This window comes from Loxodonta africana, chromosome 7 (genome assembly GCF_030014295.1).
Source record: "Loxodonta africana isolate mLoxAfr1 chromosome 7, mLoxAfr1.hap2, whole genome shotgun sequence".
Classification (NCBI taxonomy): Eukaryota; Metazoa; Chordata; class Mammalia; order Proboscidea; family Elephantidae; genus Loxodonta; species Loxodonta africana.
Genome location: NC_087348.1, coordinates 92642424 through 92668325, shown reverse-complemented (window position 1 = coordinate 92668325; position 25902 = coordinate 92642424). Strand labels below are relative to the sequence as shown.

General features: G+C 48.9%; 1 protein-coding gene across 6 annotated transcripts in view; it reads left to right on the top strand.

Annotated features, from left to right (window-relative positions):
- ARRB1 (arrestin beta 1) overlaps positions 1-25902 on the top strand; it is an 83304-nt gene that overhangs the window by 34685 nt on the left and 22717 nt on the right. For all 6 annotated transcript variants that reach the window (XM_003420034.4, XM_023538939.2, XM_064288692.1 and 3 more), the window contains one exon: positions 24566-24596. In XM_003420034.4, the coding sequence (XP_003420082.2) occupies positions 24566-24596 (31 nt within the window). The remainder of the gene's footprint in view (positions 1-24565; positions 24597-25902) is intronic.

Here is a 25902-nt window from a genome sequence, read left to right as displayed (position 1 = left end):
CTTCCCTTCCTCCCCCATCCTCTCTCCTTCTTAGCAGGGTTGGCCCTTTGGACTGAGACCTGAGTGCGACTTGAAGGACACGGGGCATCCTTGGCTCTGACAGCTCACCCAGAAATCTCTTCCTCAAAGAGGCTTGGGTTCCAATCCTCCCTGTCTAATATTCATTCCTGAGGGCAGTGGTTCTCGAAGTGTCTCTAACCAGCGGTGTTAGCATCATTGCCAACATTAGAAATACAAATTTCCAGGCCCACCTCAAACTCAGGGAATGGGCCCCAGCAATCTGGGTTTTAACAAGTCCTTCAGGGGATTCTGATGCATGCTCAAGTGTGAGAACCCAGGCGTTAGGGAGACTATATAAAACAAAAACAAAAAACCCATTGCCATCGAGTCAATTCCAACTCATAACGACCCTACAGGACGGAGTAGAACTGCCCCGTAGAGCTTCCAAGGAGCGCCTGTTGGATTTGAACTGCTGACCTTTTTGTTAGCAGCAGTGGCACTTAACCACTAGGCCACCAGGGAAGCCTATGCTGTTCCAAAATGACGGGCATCTCAGTGGGAGGATCCTGGCCTTGGAGGCGGGGAAGGGTAAACATGTGAGTGCCTGTAGGGCTGGCTTCCTTGAAGTCACTTGGTGCCCATTGCTCAAGCGCCCTCACAATTGTTGTAACACTGTCTGTCTTGAAATCTGAACAAGAGGCCCCACATTTTTCTTATGCACTGGGCCCTGCAAATTTCACAACTGGTTCTAGGTACTGGTCCCAGCAGTGTTCCAGGTTAGCAGGGCAATGTCAGACAAGTTACTTTCTCTCTCTGAGCCTCACTGGTCTCATCCTTGCAGGGAGGTGACAATCTCACCCTCATAGGGTCCTGTGAGGATTGAATGTGATGTCTGGGTATGGCTCTTAGCACAATGCCTGGCACACGCGAGTGCAGAGTGACTTGCTGAGGCCAGCCCCATGCACACCTCTGGGCCTGCTGTGGCAGCCAACCAGGCATCATCCTTGGTTTAATGGGGCTCATGGTCTGGAGCTGGGAGACAGACAAGAGATAACCCACAGTGAGAAGTGCTGCAAAGGAAAAGTACAAGCGCTGCAGAGAGTCTAATGGGGGGATCTGACCTAGTTGTGGGGACGGGGTGTCAAAGAAGGCTTTCTGAGGAAGTGCCGAATGAGCAAAATTCTGAGAGAGGGGTGTGTGTAAACTCGGGGTTGGGGTGGGGTGGGCACACAGTCCACATGGGGAACAGCATTGTAATGTATTATTTTCACAGTTACTAAGAACAGATCTCTGAGGAGGCCTAAGTAAGGGGAGAGGGTCTGGGAGGGAGGAGAGGACTGGGCCATAGCAGATGAAGTTGGGTCAGGAGGCTGCCTGGTGGGCTCATCCTCCTGGTTTGGGCTACTTCTCTTTAAAAAGCCCCTTGATAACAACACTTTATAATAGGAATGGGCCTCACCCAGGGGCCTCCTGGAGCAGCGTTTCCAGTGTGGCTTTGGCAGTGGGTGGCCACAGAGAAGTTATTTAACCACTTGGAATCTTGGCTCCAGCTTCAGCATGGTGGGAACAGTAATGCCCCCTCATTGGACTGTGAGAGAGTTAAGTGAGATGATTGCGTGACTCCTGCCAGTACGCAGCACAGCAGAGGTGCTCGGTAACTAGTCCTTTCCATCTTCCTCCTCCATAGCTTTGGAAGTGGGAGCCCCGTTTTGGATCAGGAACCTCTGGACCCACCCCAGGCTTGCTTTCTTGGGGGAGTTCCAGCCCATTTATTTAACTTTATGGAAACTGAGGTTGATAATCCCTTTCCTAGTGATGCGCAAACAAGATAAAGGACTAAACAACTTCGGGCACCCAGCAGCGGTGGCTCCAGAGACAGCTGAATGCCCACCTCTCTATACATTCTCTCCCTGGGGGAGGGGGCACCCAGCCTGGGGGTCCGCCTGCCAGTGGGTTCAATTAAATCCACCCAGCTGTGGGTCACAGAAGGAGCCCTGTTGGTGCAATAGTTAAACGCTTGACTGCTAACATGAAGGTTGGCAATTTGAACCCACCCAGCAGCTCTACGGGATAAAGACCTGGCAGTCTGTTTCTATAAAAATGACAGCCAAGAAAACCCTATGGGGCAGTTCTGCTCTGTCACATGGGCTGACCGTGAGTCAGAATCAACTTGATGGCACTCAACAACAACACGAGTCACAGAGGGGGTGAGCTCCCTGTTCTGGCAGTGTGGGGCTGTAGAAATGGCACTAAGTGGGATTGGGGCTTGGAGGTCCAGGCCCAGCTCGCTCAATGCTAAGAGCAGCTTTCATTTATGGTGGGCTTACTGCACATCAGTGCCGTACCACGTACTTTTCATGCATTAATCAAGAAAGGTGCTATTATTAATCCCATTTTAAAAATGAAGATCAGAGAGATTCAGTCCTTGCCCAAGGTCACCCAGCTAGTAAGTGGCAGACCCCAAAGCCTTAACCACTCCCCTGAACTGACCCCCTAATCACACACTGTGGGGCCTGGGACAAGCCCTGCCCTTCTCTGGGCCTCAGTATCCCTACGTGTACTCCGAGGGGTGGAGCCAGGTGTTCTGCAAGGCCTCCTCAGGTCCAGTATCCTGGAGTCCACATTTCTGGGAGGGCTGGTCCCTACTGGGGAATTGTGCCTTCATACTCTGTCCCATCCAGGCTGTTGTTGCCTTTACTATGTAGGAAATTACCTTGAGCCTTCTGAGCTCTGACCTCCCAGAGTTCCTTGGGAAGGAACACTGGCCTCTGATCCCTCTTCCTTACCCACAAAGGTGAGCTGAGCAGAAGTGGCCAGGATCTGTGATTTCTCAACCATGTGTGTGTGTGGCTGGGGCTGGTGGGGTTGGGGCCTGTGGGAGACCTCAAAATGGGAAGGCATTTGGTAGCTGCAAGGGAGTGACCAAGGTCTGTGTGGCCGGAGGGTGTTGGTGTAGAGGGGTAGGCCAGTGCGGTAGGAGGTGAGGCTGGAGGGGCTGGCAGGAGCCAGATCCCTAAAGGATTGTGGGGAGCTGTTAAGGAGTTTGAGGTAGAAGAGGGACTTGGTCAGGTTTGCATCTAGAATGATTGAGAATGTGCCTGCAACAGTTAATACATGGTAGGCACATAGTAAGCATTCAGTAACATTAGTTCTGATTGTTGTGATGATTTTTATTATGTCAATCATTACAAATACCCAGATTCCACTACTTACTAGCTGTGAAAACTTGAGTCAGTCACTGTCTACCTGGGGTTCATTTTTTCCTCACCTGTATTGTGGGAAGAAAGGAGCCCTGGTGGAGCAAATGGTTAAGCGCTCGACTGATAGCTGAAAGGTTGGCAGTTCAAACCCATTCAGTGGTTTCACAGGAGAAAGACCTGGCGATTTGCTCCTGTAACAATTATAGCCTAGAAAACCCTCTGTCACATGGGGTCACTATGAGTCAAAACTGACTCCATGGCACCCAACAACAACAATGTGGTAAGAAAGATAATGAGCCTTCCTCCCAGGGATTTTATCAGGATGAAAGAGAGATAATGGGTGGATTTCATCTAATCTCAGTTAATCCTGCAGACACCCAGCCAAGCAAACCCAGCTGGGTAGCCAGGGTTCTTGCACTGTATTATGTGCCTCCTTGCTTCGTGATTTGGGCCTGGGCAGGACTCAGTCACCAGCTCCAGAAAGTCTCGGCTGTAAAAACAACCCCTTGCCAGCACAGCGCTTTATCTTCCCAACCTCGACGTCGGCCTTACGGTAGCAGACCTCTGCCCCTCCTCAGGCTCTGGGCCCATGAAGTCTTCCTATAAGCCAGTGTGGTATGGATGGGAGTGTGAAGGACCTGGAAAAGGCATGTATCTTCTCTGAGCCTCAGTTTTCTCATCTGCAAAATGGGAATGGTGTATTGCTGCTGTAAGAAATTAGCACACACTTAGTGGCTTAAAACAACATTTGTTCTTTTACAGTTCTGGAGGTTGGAAGTCCTAAAATGGGTTGCCAGAGCTGTGTTTCTTCTGGATGCTCTAGCGAAGAATCTGTTTGCTTGCGTTTTGTAGCTTCTGGGGGTCACCTGCATTTCCTTTGCTTGTGGTTGGCCCCATCCTCCATCTTCAAAACCAGCAGCATAGCATCTTCCAGTCTGTCTCTAACTGCTTCCATTGTCTTATGGTCTTTTCTCTCTCTGACTCCCCTACCTCCTTCTTGTGGGACCCTTGTGATTACACTGGGCCCACCCAGACAATCCAGGATAACCTCCCCATCTCAAGGCCCTTAGCTAAATCATGTTACCATGTAAGTTAACATTTCACAGGTTTCAAGGGTTAGGACATAGACATCTCTGGGGCCACTGTTCAGCCTACCACACCTGCCTTACCTCCTTAGCTGTGAGGATCAAATGAGACAGGAACTATGAGAGGCTTGCACTGTGCCTGGGATGTGGTGTCAGGGTTGCCATACAGCCTTTTTCCCTTCTCTCTCTGGGCCTCTCTGTCCCCATCGGTAAAACGAGCTTCCTTCCATCTCCAGTAGTCTGATCCCACGTGTAGTATCGACAGGCAGACTGTGTCTGAGGCCCAGCCTGGGCTCACGGGATGCAGTAGACTTGGGCCTGCCCTGGAAGCCCCATCGGCCCTCAGAAACACCTCCCTTCTCCTTCTCTTTCACTGGGGCAGGCTCCTCTCAGTTCCTGGCCCAGCCATGCATTTCCCATCATTTCCAGGGAAGGCTGATGGGAAAGGCTGAGCTCACTGCTCCCTGGGGGGAGCGAGGCGTGGAGGGAGAAGCGGGAGAGGTTGGCAGGAGCCGCCGGGAGAGGAGAATGGAGCGGGGAGGCCGGGAGAGATTTATAGCGGGAAAGGCCGAGGTTATCAGTGCTCAGGATGAGTGGGGAGAGGGTGGGGCAGGGCCTCCAAGCTGGGCCTCAGAGAATCATCAACTCTTCCCCACCCCCTGGCCCTGGCCCGGCTGCTGTGTTCCTTTTCCAGCTACCCTCACTTGGCCGGCCCTTCCGGAGAGGCCCTGGGCTCCAGAGGAGTGTGTATGTACTTCAGGGGTGGGAGGGGGTGTCACAGACCAGCAGGGGTGGGAAGCGGGAGTTTGCCGCTGGACAGGAATACAGGACTACTCCCCTGCCCTTCACGGGAAGTAGGCCATCTCAGCCAGTGTTCATGTCCCCTCCTCCCTCTGCCCAGAGAGCAGTCACAATATGCCCTGGGGCTGGTCATTTGTCTTCACTGTGGCTCACTTTTCTTATCTGCTAAGGGTTAATAATACCATGATGGGATTTGAGAGAATCAAATGAGACAGGATTTTGGAATGATTCTGAAATGTACACGCTGTTACATGAGGTTATGTGTTATCTCGTGTGTACGCACACCACCGTGATGTTCTCTCTCCTGCCCTTTGGTGACCTGGCAAAATCTTAATCATCCCCTCAAGTCCCAGTTCAGATGTCACCTGGTCTCTGTAAATTTCTCAGCAGCCCCCTGTTCATCCTGGGTAAGAACTGAGCCACTCTCTCTTTAGAGTTATTGTGACCTTCTATTACCTTCTCTCATGGTGACTTTTGTAGGTTATTGTTTTACACATCTGTCTCCCCCACAATATGTGGGCAGTTTATTCATAACAGCCCCTCTCTGCTTCTCAGAGTCAGAGACAGTATGACAAAGGCACTGGGGAAGCAGGCTTCCAGGGTCAGGCCTGGGCAGTGTTACCACCATGGCAGTTCACTCCTCAGAACTGAGCAGGCCTGCATGACCAACTCCCATCAATCAGACTCACAAAGGTCTGATGTACATAAAAGCAGATGGCCAGTTCATTCAGGTACAAAGATCTCTCCATTTCCATGACGTGAACGTTCATACCTGACGTCTAGGGCCTCTGCTGATAATCAGGGCACCAAGGGGAACACCTTAGTCATGAGGTTTCTTGAGGAGAGTGAAATCTGAGCCAAGGGTGGAGGGAGTGTGCCTTGAGGGAGAGGTTGTCCAGGCCTTGAGGAAGCATATTCCATAAGCTTGTCCACCATACTCCAAGTTCTCCCAGGAGGTTCATATCCCACTAGCTACACAGGTATACCAAATACATGTTGGGGGACCGTGTGGCAAGGTAGTCAGGGTTCCTCCATCTCCTGGTTATGTGATCTCACGTGTGATTATTTAAGTCTTTTTCTGCCACTAGACTGTAAGCTCTGTGAAGACAGGGCCCCTGTTAGCATTGTTCTTCTTGGAGCTCCCTGGTGTGTCTTCGTGCACTAATTCTGCCAACTTGGATTACGTGCCAGGTATATGCAGACACCAGCTCCTTCATTAGCCTCAACGTCATAAAGGTAGTAGTAGTAGTAGTAGTATCCCATCATCCAGGTGAAGATCCTGAGGTTTGGTAAGGTGACATCCCATGTCCAAACAGACACAGCCATTAATGCCAGGGTAGATAGAGATCCAGGCCCTGTTTCTGGTTGCTCTTCCCACATCCTTCACCATTCGCATGGTTCTTTCTGAGTTTTGGGGTAAGATGGCCTGAGTATTTAGGTTGGGGCAGGTGGAGCTGGTTCTGGAATCAATGGCCAAGGAAGGGGCTTCCCACACCCCTGCTTGAACAATGGGAGGGAGTTTATTTGAGGAGCAGCTGGAGAGTTTGGTGGTGGGCATGGGAATACTTACAACTAAGTCCCAGGGTATGGTCTGGGGACAGGTTTGGAGATGCCCTGGAGTGCTTCTCCCCTGCTCACTGCCTCCCTGAGGCACGGGTGCTCTTGGCTGGCTTCGCCTCCTCTGCAAGCCTGTGTGTTCTTGGAAGTAATGGAAATGCATTTCTCAAAAATGCTCGATAATTCAGCCTTGCCCGAACAACAGGCCGTGTCTTTGCCCATCACTCTCATCTCTCCAGAACTTCTCATACCCATTATCTCCTCTCAGCTGTCCATGCTCCTCCAAGGTCATGTGACCTTCACTGAAGCTGGTGAGCCAGCTGAAGCCAAGATGGACAGGGACCTGCCCAAGGCCACCCCATGAGCTGTTGATTGTCGTGGTGGCGATTAGTATTTCCACCACTTATGCGGCCCTAACTATGTGCCAAGGAGCCTTGGTGGCACAGTGGATAAGTGCTCAGCTGCTCACTGAAAGGCCGATTCAAACCCACCAGCTGCTCTGAGGGAGAAAGATGTGGCAGTCTGCTTCCGTGAAGATTTACAGCCTTGGAAACCCTCTGGGACAGATCTACTGTGTCCTATAGGTTGCTAGGAGTGGGAATCAACTCGATGACAATGGGCTAACTATGTGTCGAGGTCTCATTTAACCCTCCAGGCAGCTGAAGTACAGGGCAATAAAGCGACAGGCCTGCCTGACCCCAAGCCTATACCCTAAGCTACTTTATAAAGCACTTTCCCTGTGCCAAGTACAGTCTCTGCCCTGGAGGAGCCTCCGTCCTAGAGGAGCAAACAGCCAATTGAATCATACCCTCTGGGAAAGATGGGTACTCACAGCCTGGAACACAGGCACAACTCCTCAGGAGGCAATGCTCAAGCCCAGTGCCTGGCACACAGTAGGTGTCGGTAAACTTGAGCTCTCTCCTCCACGGGCCTATTCCATTGCAAGAAGGCTTCTTGAGCACTGTGGTCAAGCAATGAGCCTCTGGCCAGTCCAGGTCACCTTCTGAGAGCACAGGGAACAGTATGGTACAGGGAAAGGAACAGGGGCTTTGGGGACAGACAGAGAGACTGCACTGCCTCCTATGAGCTGTCTTTTTGTCACTTCACCTCTTTGGGCCCCAGTTTCTGCTTCTATAATATGGGAATAATGCCTTTCCCCCACCTTAGGTTGTCCTGAAGGTTGAACGTGATAAATATATAAAGTACGTAGCACATAAGAAATAAATAAATGGTCAATTTAAAAATAATTGCTACTATGTTTTTTCCTATTTTTTCTCAATTCGATTTCCTACATTTTTTAGATTGATAGAGCTACTTAGTCAAAAGTTTCAAAAGAAAGCTAAATAGGATTTTAGGATGGCTGATAAGCACACATTTTCCATCTGTAATACCACTTTTTTGGAGAACCCATTACAGGCTAAAATATACTACAGTATGTCTGATAATTAATGCATTTGGTTTGGAACACATTTAGGATAAACTGTATTTTTCAAAAGTATCTAATTTTAAAATTCAGAAGCACTGTTATTATGTTTTTATTTCTAAATTTATCCAGCAGATGGTTTGAGCTGTTTACATTTCTTATTTCCTGTTCTGTGACTTTGGGCAAGTTACTGAACCTATCTGTGTCTCAGTTTTCTCATACGTAAAGTTGGGATAATATGAGTGTCCACTTTATAGGATTCTTGTGAGGATTAAAGGAATTAATATGGTATTTAAAATAGTGCCTGGCTTGTATTAAGCATTCAGTAAATATTAGCTTTTTAAAAATGTATATAATAATTTTTTCAAATTGTGGTAAATATATAATTAACAAAACATTTTCTATTTTAACAGTCTTCACATGTACAGTTCAGTAATATTAAGTAGTGCTCATCATGTGTTCAACCATCACCATTAACCAGTCCTGAAGTTTTCCATCACCCTTCATAGAAGCTCAGTGTTATTATTTCTTAATAAGAAAATACACCCAGATTAGGTTAGCAAAATCTAGTCAGGTTGCTTTTCATTCATTCATTCAGCCAGCTGACATTTACTGAGTGCCAGCCCTGCCTTGTTTGGGCCTTGGTCTTGTGGCCGGCTTTCAAATGCTGACGGAGCTGCTCCCTCGCTCTGATCAGTGGTCTGGGCTCCCTGGCCTTGGTTTCTGCCTCTAGCTCCTAGCCCCCAGGGCCCTGGGTGAGGCTGAGCTCATAAAAAGTGTCGGCAAAGCACTTTGTGGATCGATGCTAACTAATAGCTCCCTGGAGCTTGTGCTTGTAGGCACATGGTAGAAGCTGCTTGGGCAGGCTCAGGGTCAGCACCCAGAGAAGGCCCATGCTGTCCTCAAGGCAGGGCCCAGGAAGGCTCTGTTATACCCTCTCCCTGATGCCTCCTGCCACTGTAGCCCGAAGTGGACACCAACAGAGATTTGAAGCTGGGGGAGCCGTTAGTGGCCACAGTGAGAAATGGGTTTGCCCAGTCAGGGGCAGGTCCAGCAGTAGAAACCCATCCAGGCAGCACATCTGGTCCCATGCAGACCAGAGCTGGGCGCGTGGCCTATCCTGGAAATTTTCTCGTCAGGGATCCCCCAGCTGCTCCCATCACCATCTCTATGTCTATGCCCTGGTTGGAATAGGTAGTTGCTGGCACATGGCTGTCTTAAGTGTGGTACGGCAGCTTCAGTGCAGTTGAGGGCATGAATGGGAAGCTGGCGTGGAACCCTGTGCCAGGGGAGGATATGGGCGAGACTACCCTCAGTTCTACTCCAGGGGGAAGCACTTCTCTGTGTCTTACAGGGAGCTGGTCTGTCCTGGGGATTATGGTGGGGGTAGCAGGTGGAGAATGCGGCTTCTGGGAACTACTAGTCTGATGGAGGAACCTGGGCCCTGCCTCTGGGAGAGACACACCTGTCTGATGGAGGGGACATGGCTTCTTTTCTCTGGGACTCCCTATCAAATGGAGGGGATATAGCAGACATAGCCCTCTTGTCCTCCCGCAGCTCCTTGTCTGAGGAAGGAGGCATGACCTTTGTCCTGCAGAGGCTTCCTATCTGATGGAGAAGTTGTGGCCACTCCCTTCAGAGAGACCTCTGTTTGAAGAGGAGACATGACCTCTGCCCTCCAGAAGGTCCCTGTTTGATGGGGGAGGCTCAGCTTGTCCTCTCACTCAAAGGTGCCCCATTTGCTGGCCTCTGCCTTTGGGGACAAGGAGTTCTGGTGGCACAGTGGTTAAGGTGCTCAGCTGCTAACCAAAAGGTTGGTGGTTGGCAATCACCAGGGGCTCTGCAGGGGAAAGATGTGGCAGTCTGCTTCCGTAGAGATTTATAGCCTCCGAAGCCCTATGGGGCACTATGAATCAGAATTGACTTGAAGACAGTGGGGTTTTTTTGTTTTCTTGGTTTTTTTTTTTTTGGCCTTTGGGGACGCACTGTCCGCCTGATTCATGGGGAGTCCCATAGGAAATAGCCACAGAGAAAGTTGGGCAGAGTTATGGACCTGGCTGCTAGGGGTGGGGGTGGGGTGGGAGAGCTGTAGCAGATCCCCTATAGCAAGTGAGGCGACAGGGAAGGCTTCCTGGTGGAGGTGTTTTTTTATGGGACACTCTGGTGGACAGAAGGCGCCTGGCTGCGACAAGTCTCTGCTGGGGATAAAGGGTAGAGGCTCCCCCAGATTGAGAAGGGGAACTCGAGGGGCTCACTCCAGTAAGACCAGACTGTTGGAGTGGCGAGGGGCCAGGGAGACCCTCACCATCTGCCGTACTTGCTCAGGCCGAGTGCTGCCAGCTCCGAGACACCCCCTCCAAAGCCCGAGAAGCCCGGAGGAGGAGAGGAAACAGGACGCATATCAGGAACGCCTTTTCCTTTTCTTTGTAACTAACCCCCTGGCTTGGGGCTGGGGAGGGCTGATCCTGCGGGACTTACCTTGGCCTGGCTGCTGTGGCCTGGAGCCCCCAAGTCCAGGTCTCGCAAGGGACCCCCCCAACCCCACACGGCCCACTACCTCTGCTGCTGCTCCTGAGCTGGTCCCTTAACTTTGCTGGAACTCAGGGCTCGCATCTGTAAAATGGGGTAAGACTTCCTATCTGCCTCACAGGGAAGGTTTTTTTTTTTTTCTTCTCTTTTTAGGGGATTTACAATTATTTTTAGGGAATTTATTCATTCATCCATTCGATGTACGTTGAGCAATTCTTGTGTGCTGCCGTCCTCTGGGCAGAGAGTGTACGGGAAGGGCAGGTGTGAGGGACCTGTCCTGACTCTGCTAAGGAGTTAAGGGACACGTGAGTAAAGATGTCCCAAGGCCGGTTGGCATGAAGGTCAGGTCTGGCTGGAGAAGGGGGTCTGGACTTAGCAGCGTCTGGTGGTAGCTGAGGTGGTCAGGTGGGTGGAGTCATCCTGGAATCTGCTTGTCACGGACTCTGGGGAGGTGCTGCCGCCAGACCTTGATGACACAGCCAGCTGCGCTCTGCTCTGGAGGCTACGGAGGGCTAGGCCCAGGGCAGGGGTAGGCCCACTCTGCCAGGGCCTCCAGTAGCCAAGAAGAATGGGCACTGAAATGTGGCCACTGGATTTGGTGCTCCGTAGGGGTAGTGAGACCTTCCGCATAGCAGACTGGATGTGGGGGTGGATGGGGGACATTTAGACTACAGAGGGTGAGGAGGGAGTAAGGTAAAGGTGCCCAGATATCAAAGAATGTGGCTAGTCAGATGGCAAGTTAGCCCTCTGCTGGCTAGAGGACTGTTACAGGAGTATGCTACACCTTACGTGTGGACATGCCAATGGTGTGTGTGGGCACTTGTATGGGAGATGTATGTGGGGTGTGTATGGTACTTGTGCATGTGGTCTATGTGTGGTGTAAATGTGTGTGAGACATATATGGTGTGTGGCATATATGTATGATGTGTGTTTGTGGTGTGGTGTGCATGGTATGTGGAGTGTCTGTGGTGTTTGGGCATATTGGGTGGTGTCTGTTGTTTGTATGGTATCTACATATGTATGTGTGGTGTGTGTTTTGTCTGTAGGTATATATGTAAGGTATGTGGTGTTTGTGTGTGTGTGATGTCTATTGGTGCACATGGTGTGTATCTGTGTGTGTGTGTGATATCCATGGGTATTTATGGTGTGTGGAGTGTTTGTGGTGTAAGTGTGTGGATATCAGTGGGTGTTTGTTGTTTGTATAGCTTGTATGGTATCTCTTTGTGTATGTGTGGTATGTGTGATGTCTACAGGTATGTTTTGGTGTCTGTGGGTATGTGTGTGTATGGTGTATAGGGTTTGTGCATGTAGCCATATTCAGATCCTAATTCCATACAGCATACCGCAGGCTGGTGCTGAGCCTTCTGCCTGGGCTGGAAACCAGAAAGATTCCACCGGTCTTGCGAATTTCCGTTCTCAATTTAGGGTTATACCCAATGGTGCATAGTAAATGTTTAACAACTGACCCTCCAGGGGAAAAGTTGGGGGAGAGGTGTAGCATTTACCAATTGCCATGCTATGAATTCTCCACTACCAACATGATGTCATTGAACATGGAGTTGGGAAGAGATGCACAGTAGGACACCATTAATTAGTGTTCCCAGCATGCAGATACTGGAGACATAAATAACCTCAAGAGAATAACCATGAAATGTAGTAAAATAATTAGTAAGTGATGAGTTTGAGTAGGTAATTCCCTTTGTACTTAATATAATTTATTTAATTGTAAGCTATATCAGGCTTTCTCAGCATCAGCACTATTAATGTTTAGGGCAGGATGATTCTTTGTGGGGGCTGTCCTGTGTGTTGTGCAGGCAACATCCCTGTCCTCTACCCACTAGTTGCTAGTAGCAACCCCCCTTCCAGTTGTGACAACCTAAAATAGCTCCAGACATTGCCAAATGTCCCTCATGGGGCAGATTCAGCCTTGGTTGAGAACCACTGGTAATGGCTGTGTTTGACGACCAGCTCACAAACTTTCTGGAAATATGACAGTGGGCTCATAGGAGCCTGTATGAACCAAGTTCAGCACACCGGAGGCATCACATCTGGTTCAATATAAAGTGTAGGTTTCCCCTCCCCCCCCCACAAAAATTATTCCTCAGGAAAGAGGTGGCTGCTTTAAGTCTTAGCTTTTAGTCCGTATAGAGTCCCTCATCACAGAGGTCTATGTCAGTCCCTGACTTTGATCCAGAGTGGTTGACACAGAGCCAGTAGATGTTCAGCCATATTGGATCTGTTCTGACATTTCATGTATTGGGAGAATGGGGGAAAAATAATGTTTCTGAATTAATATCTTATTTTAATCTAATGTTATTCTATACCCCTAAAAGTTTGTATGTTCAAATGGACAAAAAAACAAAAAAAGCATAAAAACCTTTAAATCTTTCCACTGGGAAGATAGTGGAGGCCTCTAATGGGCTTTTACTGAGGCTGTGTGTTAGCCATGTCTCAGCTTGGCTGTGAGGCTGTCTGCCTCTGCCTTGCTACTGGGCCCAGGCCCTACTTATTCCCAGCTTCAAGCTCAGGGCTTGGCTCTAGTTCATTCATTCATTCATTTGGAGTGTTTATTAAGCACCTATTATGTACCAAGGATAGGGGCAGTGGTGGTTCAGCGGTAGAGATCTCACCTTCAAGTGGGAGACTTAGGTACAATTTCCAGCCAATACACCTCGAATGCAGCCAGCATTGAACTGTCAATGGAAGCTCAAGTGTTGTTACGATGCTGAATAGATTTTAGTGGAACATCCAGACTAAGATGGCCTGGAGATCTACTTCAGAAAATCAGCCAGTGAAAACCCTATGGATCACAAAGGTCCAATTTGCAACCAATCATGGGAACGGCACAGGACCAGGCAGTATTTGCTCTGTTCTGTTGTGCATGGTGCTGCCATGAAGCAGGAGTGACTTGACAGCAGCTAACAACGACACGTACCAAGGCAAATAAATGCTGAAATAGAGACAGCTCCTGTTCTCTGGAGGTGGTTATTCATTTCAGTTCCCAGGCCACGCACTGAGGAGCAGCCATGTGTAGGCCCCTTGTGGATGCTAAGGGGGCAGAGGGGTAGAATGGAGGAGGGAAAGGTGCCTACTGTGTGCCTGGAGCCAAGTTCAGCACATAGTATCTGCCATCTCATTTCCTTCTCCCACTATGCTTTTGAGGGAGGGTTTGTGTATCTGTGGAGTGTCTGCCTCCCCACTCCAGAGTATAGGTACTCTGGGGACAGGGCATGGGGCCTGTATCTCCTTGAGGGAGGAACAGTGCCAGGTCCAGGGGTTTGAAAAATAAATAAAAGGAAGGAAAAATGAGCAGGCGGAAATAAGGGAGGGAGGGAGAAGGAAGGAAAGGAGAGAGGGAGGAAAGGAGGGAGGCAGAAGAGAAGGAAGGAACGAAGGAAAGAAGGAAGGGAGAGAGGTGGAACAAGCAAAGCCCCATGGAAATTCAGAGGAATCAGAGCAAGGGGACTTAAAGCTGAGCAGTCAAGGAAGGCTCCTTGGATGAGGTGACATCAGGAAATGTGGGAAGGATTGCAACTGGGAGAACTGATGGGGAGGGTAATCCAGAAAGAGAGAATGGCAAGACATATTTTTGGAGGTTTCCAGAATGTGAAGGTCTAAAATGGAAGGAGAATATCACACACTGTTGTTTTCCACTTGAGACAGGGAGGGAGACAGACACTTATGAAAACTTTTTTGTCTCCGTAGGGGGTGGAGGGCATAACATCTCCCACCTTCAAAGCCTTCTGGTCCAGAGGACATTTGGGCGAGAACTCTCCCCTGGGCCCAAGGTGGGAGAAAGTGCAGAGCATTGATCGTGGTAATGACAATAACACTAACAATTATAATATCAACAGCATCAACCAAACAACAAACAATCTCTTGCCATCAAGTCGATTCTGACTCATAGCCACCCTAAAGGACAGAGTAGGACTGCCCCATAGAGCTTCCAAGGAGTGACTGGTGGATTCCAACTGCCAACATTTTTGGTTAGGAGCTGAGCACTTCACCACTTCGCCCCTTGGGCTCCTCAACAGCATCGGCTTCCCTTTATTGATTCTCTACTAGGCACCCCCAGCCTGTGGGGTAGATATCACCCCCATTTTCTAGAGGAGGGAAACAGCCTTAGAGAGGATGGGAAACAGCCTTAGAGAGGATAGGAAACTCGCCAAGATCACACAGGACTCCCGCAGTGGCTGCTTGCTCCAGGGTCTGTGCTCATTCCTCTGCCAGCAACCCTCCCTTCCTGCCTCTCCTCCCTCTGGGAAGGCTCTCAAGAGCGTTCAGGTGCGGTCTGTGGGCCCTCTGGGATTCAGCTGCCAGCCTGCTCGCTGATATTTTTATTAGCCTTTGATTTTCAGATCTCCACTTCATGGGTTACCAGAAAATGGGCCAAGCTCCTTTAAGAAAACTTCCCCTAAAAAAAAAAAAAAAAGGAAAGGAAACTTCCCCTGTGTTCATGGGCTCATGTTGGCTATTCTTCCTCACTTTTCACCTCTTGAAAATCTTCACAAACATGGATCATGGCCAGAAAAATGAAGATGTAAACATGGGCAGGAGGCTTGAGGAATTGCTGTTTGATTAGAAGCCTATGAGAAGCCCAGGGTCGAGGAGCCCAACAACACCAAACCCCCCTGAGCTGCCACCCCTAACCCCTCAGGCCTGCCTGACACCCTGTGCCCAGGGAGCAGTGTACATGCCCAAGGGAGCCATGGCGGAATTTTGAGCAGGGATGTGACAGGAAAGGGCAGCAGGGCTGTGTGACATTGGCACACCAGCTAGTCTCTCTGAGCCTGAGTTTCCTGGCTCTGGGGCGAGACTCATCTCTCCCTTGGGCTCTGACTTCTGTGTCTGGGAAGTGAAGGAAATAACACTACACTCCCCAATCCGTGAAATGGGGTTGACATTTCCTGTCTTCCTGTCTCCTTTCCTCCCCCTGGGCCGCCCTGAGAGCCAGGTGCACTAATGGCGGGTAAACAGGCAGGCATTGTTCTGACACAGGGAGGGCTGTTAAATTCTGGCAGAGCAGGCAAGCCTGTACACAAATAACTCTGCTACCAGGGAGAATGTGATAGGGACCCAGAAACCTCTTTGCTGCCATAGCCACCTGCTCCTCACACCTCCCTGCTCCCTGATGGCTGTTCTCACACCCGGGAAAGTGGGTCAGAATGTAGGGCGCCTGGCTGTACCCGAGAGTAAATACCCCCTCCAGGGTCCCCCACCTCACCCAGTCAATCCATGACTATCATCAGGACAGGGACGGCTTAACTGGTAAGCACAACTCTGTGATAAAACCTGTGTGAAATCGTGCACTACAGATTAATAAGTAAACACAATTAAGCCGTGTGTACCTTGCTTATTGGGTAATCCATTGCATCAGGGCAGGGCTGGGGGAAGTTACGGGGTTGGGGGCATCTCTGTGACTAAAATAGCGTCCTGGCTAGTCAGTTTTCCTCCCCTCAAATGCCCATGGGTTTCCATTGTCTTGTGGGTACAGTCCAAGTTCCTTAGCCTGGCATTCAAGGCCCTTCACAGCCTCCTGTAGGCACCTAGCTGCCCCCCCCAAAACAAACCCATTGCCATTGAGTCACTTCTGACTCATAGTGACCCTATAGGACAGAGTAGAACTGCCCCCGTATGATTTCCAAGGAGTGGCTGGTAGATTCAAACTGCTGACCTTTTGGTTAGCAGCCGAGTTCTAAAACCACTGAGCCACCAGGGCTCTGGCATCTAGCCTGGGGCCCGGCATATAGAGGCACTCAGAGACTGTTCGGGGAGTCAGTGGACCATTCCCTAGTCTAGCCTCCTCTCCTGGTGCTCCTCCCAGGCACTTGGGACACACTCCAGTCATACCTGCCATCGCCAAGTGCCAGTAAACTCAGTTAACCTCCCCAGGTGATGGCCTGCAGTACTGTCACCTTTTTGACACCTCTGTGTGTTCCTCAAGGCCCCCCTCTTTAGCTACCTCCCCTCTTGTAGCCTTTCCTGACTCTCCAGTTAGAGCTACACAATCTCAGCTCTTGCTGGCAATGTTATGAGTGGTTAAATGTGTGGTTTCTGGAGCCAGACTGCCTGGGTTCTGATATCTAGCTCTGTCCCTTACTAGCTGTGTGACTTTGGGCAAATTACTTAACCTCTCTGGGCCTCAGTTTCCCTCATCTGTGATATGGGGATGATAGTAGTACCTTCGTATAGGGTTGTCGGAGAATAAATGAGCTAATATTTGTGACATACTTAGAGCAGTAACTGGCACCTGGTTTCTCTCCTGGATGAGTTTTCTGATGTTGACCGAAGATTGAGTAACTATCTTAAGGTCTTCCCACATTCACTGCATTCATAACATTTTTCTCTACCATGAATTTTCCAGTGCACACAAAGGAATGAATTGTTACGTTACGTGCTCTCTCAACCCTTTTTTTATTCTCTCAACTCACGGATGGTGGCTCTGCATTCATGGGTAGTCTTTCCCATATTCACTTTCAGAAGTTGAGTAAGACGTGTTTTGTCTAAGTGATTTCTCACAGGTAGCCCATTCATGGGGCTTTTTTCCTGTATGAGCTTTTTTATACTGGCTGTGTGACTTTGGGTAAATTATCTAGGGTCTCTGGCTGTCAGGTTTCTACTCTGAAAAATGAGACTATTTCAGTGGAATAATATAATGACTCAACATGCAGGCAGTGCTCAGTGCAGTACCTGGCCCACAGGTAGAGTGTAATTCACAGTGGCCGTCGTTCTTGGTGGGTTTCTCTAACTCGGCTTTATCGTGGTCTTTTGGTCAATGGACACCATAGATTGTTTATCTTAGTGCCCCCAGGGCCTGACACTGTTAGGGGCTGTGTGAACATTTGGTGGGTAAGTGAATGAATAAATGGAGTAGCTTTATTGGTCAAAGCTGAGCAGAGGCCAGGATTGGGTGCATCAGTTGTTCTTCTGGCTTTGCCTGATGGGTCTGGAGCACTGCTCCTATGAAACATTTTCTAATCCCTGTGCCCATCGATCTTGACAGGGAAGGGAAGTTTAGATAGAAGAATAAATCCCTGGAGCCCAGTTACCCAGAAAAAAAGATCACCACCATCTTTCCTCACTCTTGGTTACCACAAATGGATGGCTTTCACAAACAGAAATTTATTTTTTTTTCACAGTAGAGGGACTAAAAGTCCGAATTCAGAGCGCCAGCTCAAGGGGAAGGCTTTCACTCTCTGTCAGCTCTGGAGGAAGGTCCTCGTCTCTTTAACTTCTGCTTCCTGATTCCTTGGAGATCTTTGTGTCTTGGCATCTATCTTACCCCATCTCTGCTTCTCTGGCTTGCTTGTCTAATCTCTTTTATATTTCCAAAGAGAGTGACTTAAGACATGTTGTTGGTGTTGTTAGGTGCCGTTGAGTCAGTTCTGACTCATAGCGACCCTGTTGCACAACAGAATGAAACGCTGCCCGGTTCTGCGCCATCCTCACAATTGTTGCTATGCTTGAGCCCATTGTTGCAGCCACTGTGTCAATCCATCTTATTGAGAGTCTTCCTCTTTTTCACTGACCTTCTACTTTACCAAGCAAGATGTCCTTCTCCAGGGACTGATCCCTCCTGATAACTTGCCCAAAGTATATGAGACTTAGTCTTGCCACCCTTGCTTCTAAGGAGCATTCTGGTTGTACTTCTTCCGAAACAGATTTGTTCATTCTTTTGGCAGTCCATGGTATATTCAATATTCTTCGCCAACACCACAATTCAGAGGCATCAATTCTTCTTCGGTCTTCCTTATTGTCCGGCTTTCACATGCATATGAGGAGATTGAAAACACCCTGGCTTGGGTCAGCTGCATCTTAGCTCTCAAGGTGACATCTTTGCTTTTCAACCCTTTAAAGAGGTCTTCTGCAGCTGCTTAAGACATGCTTTACACTAATCTTGTCTCATTAACATAACAAAGACAACCCATTCCCAAATGGGATTATAACTGCAGACATAGAGGTTAGGATTTGCAACACATATTTTGGGGGGACACAGTTCAATAACATTCTCCTAGCCCATTCATTAACAACACGACCTGTATTTATTTACTGAGCACCCACTGTGTTACTGGTGCCACGCTATGCAAGTGAGATCTCTACCCTTATTTATTAGTGAAGCAGAGGGATAATAAACAGACCATTACAGAAGTGTGGGAAGATCTACGATAGGGGACACACTGGGTATGGGAGTTGGGGCAGCACCAAACCTGGACGTGGGGGGCAGTCAGGGAAAGCTTCCTGGAGTGAGCTGAGCATAAGATACAGCACAGTAATTACAATAGCTGGCATAATAGACCTGGAGAGGAATATGAGGAATCACAGAAGAGTGGACTCTGGCTTGTACAATCACAGAGCCAGAGATTCTTCTCTACTTTAGTGTATTTTGTTTTTCCAGACTCTCTTTCACCAAAGACTTGAGACATATCTTGTTTGGGAAGTGCCAGCATCTTTATAATATAATTCATGCTCATTGCACAGCACAGAAAAATAAGAGGTATAAAGAAATGGGGGGCAGCAGTCATCTTCAACCTGTTCATATTTAGGCACCTTTCCTTTCATTCATTCTTTCTTTTCTTTATTTTACTTTTTAAAATTGAGATAATTTTATACGATAAAATTAACTTTTAGAGTGTACAATTCAGTGGCTTTTAGTATATTCACAAAATTGTGCCACATCACCACTATCTAATTGCAGAACATTTTTATCACCCACAAAAGAAACTGTATACCCACTAGCAATCACTCTCCAGCTCCCTCTTCCCCCAGCTTCTGGCAATGAGTCTGTTTCTAGGAATTTGCCTATTCTGGACATATTGTATAAACAGAATCTTACAATGTGAGACCTTTTTATGTCTGGCTTCTTTCACTTAGCATAATGTTTTCAAGCTTCACTCATGTTATAGGATGGATCAGTACTTTATTCCTTTTTATGGGTGAATAATATTCCATTGTATGGATATATGATTTTTTAAAAATACATTCATCAGTTGATAGACATTTGGGTTATTTTTACTTTTTTAAGGACGAGGGGGCTGTTATGAATAATGCTGCTATGAGCTTTAGTGCAGAAGTTTTTGTGTGGATGTGTGTTTTCAGATTGGCTAGACACCTGGGAGTGGAATTACTGGGTCATACGGAACCCTGGTGGTGCAGTTGTTAAGCATTCAGCTGCTAACCAAAAGGTCAGCAGTTCGAAACCACCAGCCCCTTCTACTCTGTCCTAAAGGGCCACTATGAGTTGGAATCGATGGCAATGGGTTTTTTGATTATACGGTAGCTGTATGCTTAAATTTTTGAGGAAATGCCTGTTTTTCAAAGCAGCTGCACCGTTTTGCATTTCTACCAGCAATAATGAGAGTTCTAATTTCTCCATATTACTGTCCTTGTTTTTGATTATAGCCATCCTAGTGGGTGTGAATGGTATCTCGTTGTGGTTTTGATTTGCATTTCCTTAGTGACTAAGGATGTTATGCATCTTTTCAAGTGCTTATTGGCCATTTGGATATGTTCTTTGGAAAAATGTTTATTCAAATCTTTTGCCCATTTTTTAATTGAGACTTTTTTTTTTTGTCTTTTTGTTCTTGAGTTGTAATAGTTCTTTGTTTATTCTGGATAGTAGACTCTTATCAGATACACCATTTGAAAATATTTTCTCCATTCTGTAAGTTGTCTTTTTACTTCTTTGTTAGTGACCTTTGAAGCACGAACATTTTTAATTTTGATGAAGTCCAATTTATCTATTTTTTCTTTGGTTGCTTGTGCTTTTGGTGTCATGCCTAAGAAGTCATTACCTAATTCAAGGTCATGCAGATTGACATCTATTTTTTTTTCTTAGAGTTTTTATACTTTTGGCCCTAACATTTAGATCTTTGATCCATTTTGTGTTACCTTTTCTATATGGTGTGAGGTAGGGGTCCGACTTCATTTTTTTCCATGTGGATATCCAGTTGCCCTAACCAACCCCAGGCTGAAACCCCGATTTTTTTACCTGGTCCTGACCCTGGCCTGAGCTCCAACCTGGGCTGAGCCAGGATACTCAATCTGGCTCCCCAGCTACTGGAAGACCAGGCTTCCCCCCATGAGCCATGAACTCTGATGAGCCTGATTTTGCCTGCTGACTCCTTCTCCACCCCAAATAGTAAATTTGTAAAGTTACTAAGTTTGTGGTACTTTGCTATAGCAGCCAAAGAAACTAATACAGAGAACATGGAGAATTATGCACTAGTCCTTCAATGTTTCTGTGTGGAAGTGACACGTGGCATTTCTGCTCATATTGCATTGTCCAGAACAAGCCACATGGACATACAAAACTTCACAGAACTGGATAAATTTGATCCTCCCATATGCCCAGCCTTAGAGGAAAACTGCATATTGGTGAATATATTAATACCTACTACCTGGAATGCACACTTATATTTTCCATTCTATTCTATTCCACTGAAAAAACAAAAAAGGGCTAGCTGCAATACTTTAAGTTAATTTAATATTTAATGGATTGTGGACCCCTGGTTTGAAAAACACTGCTTTTAGAGACCCTCATGGACCACATGACATACCCTATGCACTGATTGACCCAGGTGTGGGACACCTGACCGAAGCTGTCCAATCAAACTCCTCTCCTGAGAATTTGGAATTGGGCAATTCAGCCAGTTAGCAGTAGGAAGCTGAGTGAGAGGCAGAGTAGAAACAGGGTTGGAGTGAGAGCCACATGCAAGCCAAAAGGATGGAACAGCAGAAAAGCCCTGAGTAAGCAGAGAGAGCTAGTCTACAGAGAGAGAATGGAGCAGCCGCACAGAGAGCAGCGCAGCAGGGAAAGCATGCAGCCCCAGAGGGAGAGGTGGAGAGAGAGAGCAACCGCCTAAGAATCTGATGGCTTCCCTGTTCCTGGCTCCAGCCCCCGTGCATCCTGCCTGCGCATCCTTTCCGTGAGATTTTTACCTCCTTACAGTACCCCCACCCCTTTTCTTGAGCTAACCTGGGTGGGTTTCCTTGTCACCAGTGAGCCTTAAGCAGCTAGAACAGCACTGGTATTTTTTTTTGTGTGTGTGGGGACCCAGCCTTGGTGCTGAGGATCAGGCTTGTGGGGCACAGAGGTGATTAGGAGAAGAAGTCAAACCTAGCCCTCCCTACAATTGGGAAGTTTGGGTTTGACCACAGTCTTGTGTGTTTGTTCTTGCTCTTTGAAGTGGACAGGCAGAAACCACAGGGGCCATCTATGTGGTGCTGCTCATGTGAGGTCCTCGTAAACTGGAAACACCCCCACGGGGCCTTTTTTCTGACAGTTCTGGGGTTGGGGAAGCCAGAGGAGTTTTTTCAGAGAGGGGCTCAGCCATGTGACAAAGTGGAAAGGACATGAGTTCTGAAGACAGCCAGACTCCAGTTTGCTTCTCTGAGCCTCAGTTTCCTCACCTCTGAAATGGGATTGTTGCAAGGATCAGCAGTGCTCTGGGAAAAATAGAGACGTGACTATGGCATAACATGCTCTCAGGGAACACAGCGGCTGCTGTTGTTGTTTGAGGGAGCCATCAGCATCCTCAGCTTCCTAAAGGAGGTGGTCCCAGGGGCTCACTGAGTGAGGGGCAGGCCACCTCCACAGCTGGCCATGCTTCCTGCCCCTGTCACCCTCACGCTCCTTCTCATCTCTCTCACTCTGCCTTTCATCTCCTCTTTTTCCTGCTCTCCTGTCCTCATTTCCCCTCATTTCTGTTACTCCTAATGTTGATTAAAAACACCTTTAGGGAAGCAGTGGCGCTGAATGGCAAACGCAGCTTCTGGAGGCAGGTAGACAAAACGGGGTCTGATTCCTGACTTGGCCCCTTGCTTGCTGTGTGTTCTGGGCAAATCACTGCCTCTGTCTGAGCCTCGAGTTAATTATCAATAACATGGGGGTTATAATACCCACCTCACAGTGCTGTTGTGAGAATAACACAATGCTAGTTCTTTCTTCCCTCCTCCCTTCTTGATTACTGCTCTTCCCAACTTGGCCCTCAGCACCCTCCTGTGGCTAGGGTGCCCCTCACCCCTCTCAGCCTCAGACATGCCCATAGGCATCCTAGCAGGTCTGCCCTCTCCTTTCCCTCAGACCTGGGGCTCCTAGGGGTGGGGGTGGGGAAGGACTGTAGCTTCTGGAAATAGCTGGGGTCCCTGTGGTCTGTGCCACTTCTACCATCTCTCTGTGGGTCCAGCCCAAGCTGGTTCAAACCATGTGATCTGTATTTTTTCTCACTTTAGCAATTATCACACCCCAGCTGACTGTGGCATCTTCGCACTCCAAACACTGATAAATATTTATGAGAAGAGCCCAGGGCTCCTAGGGGAGGTGGGGGAGGGACATGTCAGGCCCTTCTTTGCAAGCAAGGCTCAGGCCCATCAGTGGTCCCTTGGGGCCCCAGAAATAAGAGGTAGGGGTGGACAGTGCAGGGGCTGGGAGGTGATCTAGGGCCACCACCCAGCTCCCCTTCTTGGAGGAGCAGCCTGTCTCAGCCATGCTGGTGGGCCTCATTCTGCCTTGCCTACCTTGATGCCTACTGGCCTCCTGCTCCTGTTTGTGGCTGCTTCCTCTAACCCTCTCCTTGCTGTTGTTTCCATCTTTTATTTTCATACGCCAGGGCCTACCCTCTTCCTCTTTCCTGTCTCTCCTTCAGTGTCACCTCTCATCTCTGGGTCTCTGTCTCTATCTTCCACTTGTCTTCTCTCCCTGCCAATAATTACTCTGAGAAACTCCTGGCTAAGTGATCATGGGTAAGTGAGGGGTCCCCAGCCCCCAGACCCAGCTGGAGAGAGAAGGAGGAGCTGTTAGAACCTGCAGTGTATGCTAGAAGGCAGAGTGAGGACTTTGCGGGAGTTGGGGACTTGTCTCTGTCCGGCTCTGTGTTCCCTGCTCTGCTCTGTGACCCTAAGCATGCACCCTTCCCTTCCTGGGCCTCGTTTTCTCAGCCAAGTAAGGCAGCAGTTTCCTTCATTCATTCAACTAATACTTATTGAGTACTTGCTTCCTGCCATTCATGAACAAATATTTATTAAACACCTGCTAGGTGTGCTGCCCGAAACCCTGGTGGCATAGTGGTTAAGAGCTACGACTGCTAACCAAAAGGTTGGCAGTTCGAATCTACCAGGCGCTCCTTAGAAACCGTATGGGGCAGTTCTCCTCTGTCTTACAGGGTTGCTATGAGTCAGAATTGACTTGACGGTAACGGGTTGGTTTTATTTAGGCATGCTGCTCTAGGCGCTTGGGATATGTCAGCAAGCAAGAGAGGCAAAGGTCTGTCCCTTATTGAGCTGACATGGTAGCAGAGTAGACAGACAGGAAACGCCATGAGTAACTAAATGATGTAGCAGGTTAGAAAGTGATGAGTGCTACGGAAAAAAGAAAAAGTCGAGCAAGATAAAAAGGGACCGTGAGCACTGGGCGGGGTACAGGTTGTAGTCTCAAACAAGAAATGGGGTTGGGGAAAGCAGGTATCTGGGGAAAAGCATCCCAGGCAGAGGGAACTCCCAGGGCAAAGGCCCCAAGGCAGGAACTGCCCTGGTGTGTGTGAGGAGCAACAAGGGGGTAGATGTGGTTGGAAGGAGTAAGGAAGAGTAGTAGGAGGTGACACCAGGAGGTAAAGCAGGCGAGGCCTTTCCTCTGCGCAAGCTGGGAGGGTTTGAGCAGAGGAGTGACTCAGATTTTGAAGCTCCCTCTGCCTGCAGTGTGAAGAACAGGCTGCACTGGCGCTGTCGCCATAGCCCAGGCGAGCATTAAGGGTCGGAACCTACTCGACCTCGACGGCACTGGGTTTTTGGTTTGGGCCACTAACAGTGGAGGTGGAGGCGGTAAGATCTGATTCTGCCTGATGGTGCTTGTGAGTTGCTTCAGGCCGAGCCCCATGACCCCTTGTTCAGTGTCCTGCCTCAGGGTGGCCTGCAGGAGCCTTCCCCCTGGGCAGGATATGCTAAACCTGGCCTTCCCTCTCTCCCTCTCTCTCCAGAGTCTTCAAGAAGGCAAGCCCCAATGGAAAGGTGAGTGTGAAAGAGCCCCACCCCAGCCCCTCCCTGACCCCAAGCTCTCATGTCCTCTCTTGGGACAACTGAGGAAATGGCATCTCCACGGACCATCTCCATGGGAAAGAGGAGACACTGCTCCCAGTCTGAGGGGGAGGTGTAGCTCTGGTCTTAGGAGCCCTCCCTCAGTCAAAGAAGGGAGGGAGCTGTCTCAGGAAACTTTCTGTCTGAGGGGAAGGCACAACTCCCCTGGACCTCAGGGAGGCCCTGCTGTGGTGTAGGGGGAGACCACCTGACCTGACCTGCTTTTGTAGAGAGACTTCAGTGTGAACGTGGTAAATCCCGTATAAACTGCAGGCCTCAGGGGTACCCATTTCCCTGGTGTAAGCTACCCCGTGAGCCTCTTGTACTGAACCCTGGGGCACTAGTTATCCAGGGCAGCTCCCAGTATCTGCCCCGTTTTCTTTCTTTTCACAGGCCCCAGGCCCCTCCCTGCTCTCCTCTCAGTTGAATAAATAGATGTTTATTACTGGCAGCATGCCATGCCAGGTCTGGGCCCAGTCCAGTGGGGATTGGGGTAGGGTGTATTGAGATGAATAAGGTACCGCCCCTACCACTCATTGCCAAGTGGGGGTCAGACACCGACATGGATCATTTCAATATAAAGCAGCAATTGTGAGATAAAGGGGTCTCAGGGGCTGTGTGAGCAAAGGAAGGGCCCTGCCCCAGCCTGGTGGTCAGGGACAGCATTTCCAGGCAAGGCAGGATGAAAAAGGGTATTAAGGAGCCCCGGTGATGCAATGGTTAAGTACTTGAATGCTACCTGAAAGGTTGGTGGTTTGAACCCACCTAGCGGCTCTGTGGTAGACAGACCTGGCAATCTGCTTCCATAAAGGTTACAGCCAAGAAAACCCTATGGGGCAGTTCTACTGTGTTACATGGGGTCACTAGGTATCTGAATCCACTTGATGACACCCAACAACAACAAGGCATGAACCCAAAACCACAGGGAGTGTGAGGGAATTACAGGCAGTTCAGTCTCAGAGTGCCAAGAGGGAGCAGAGGGTAGCAGGAGCTAGGAGGTTGCAGGCCTGGATCATGGGGAGTCTTACGGCCGGGCTTAGGGGCTTGGACTCCTGACCTGGGATGGCAAAGAGTACCATGTATGCTTCCACATCATCTTTCTGTGCCCATGGTACACATCACCAATCAGCCATGTCATGCTTTCCTGCTGAGCCGATTCCATCTTAGCTTCCTTCTCAATCCAGGGCTCCAGACAACCCCTACCAATTGATCAGGGTTGGCACTTGGAATGAAACCCATT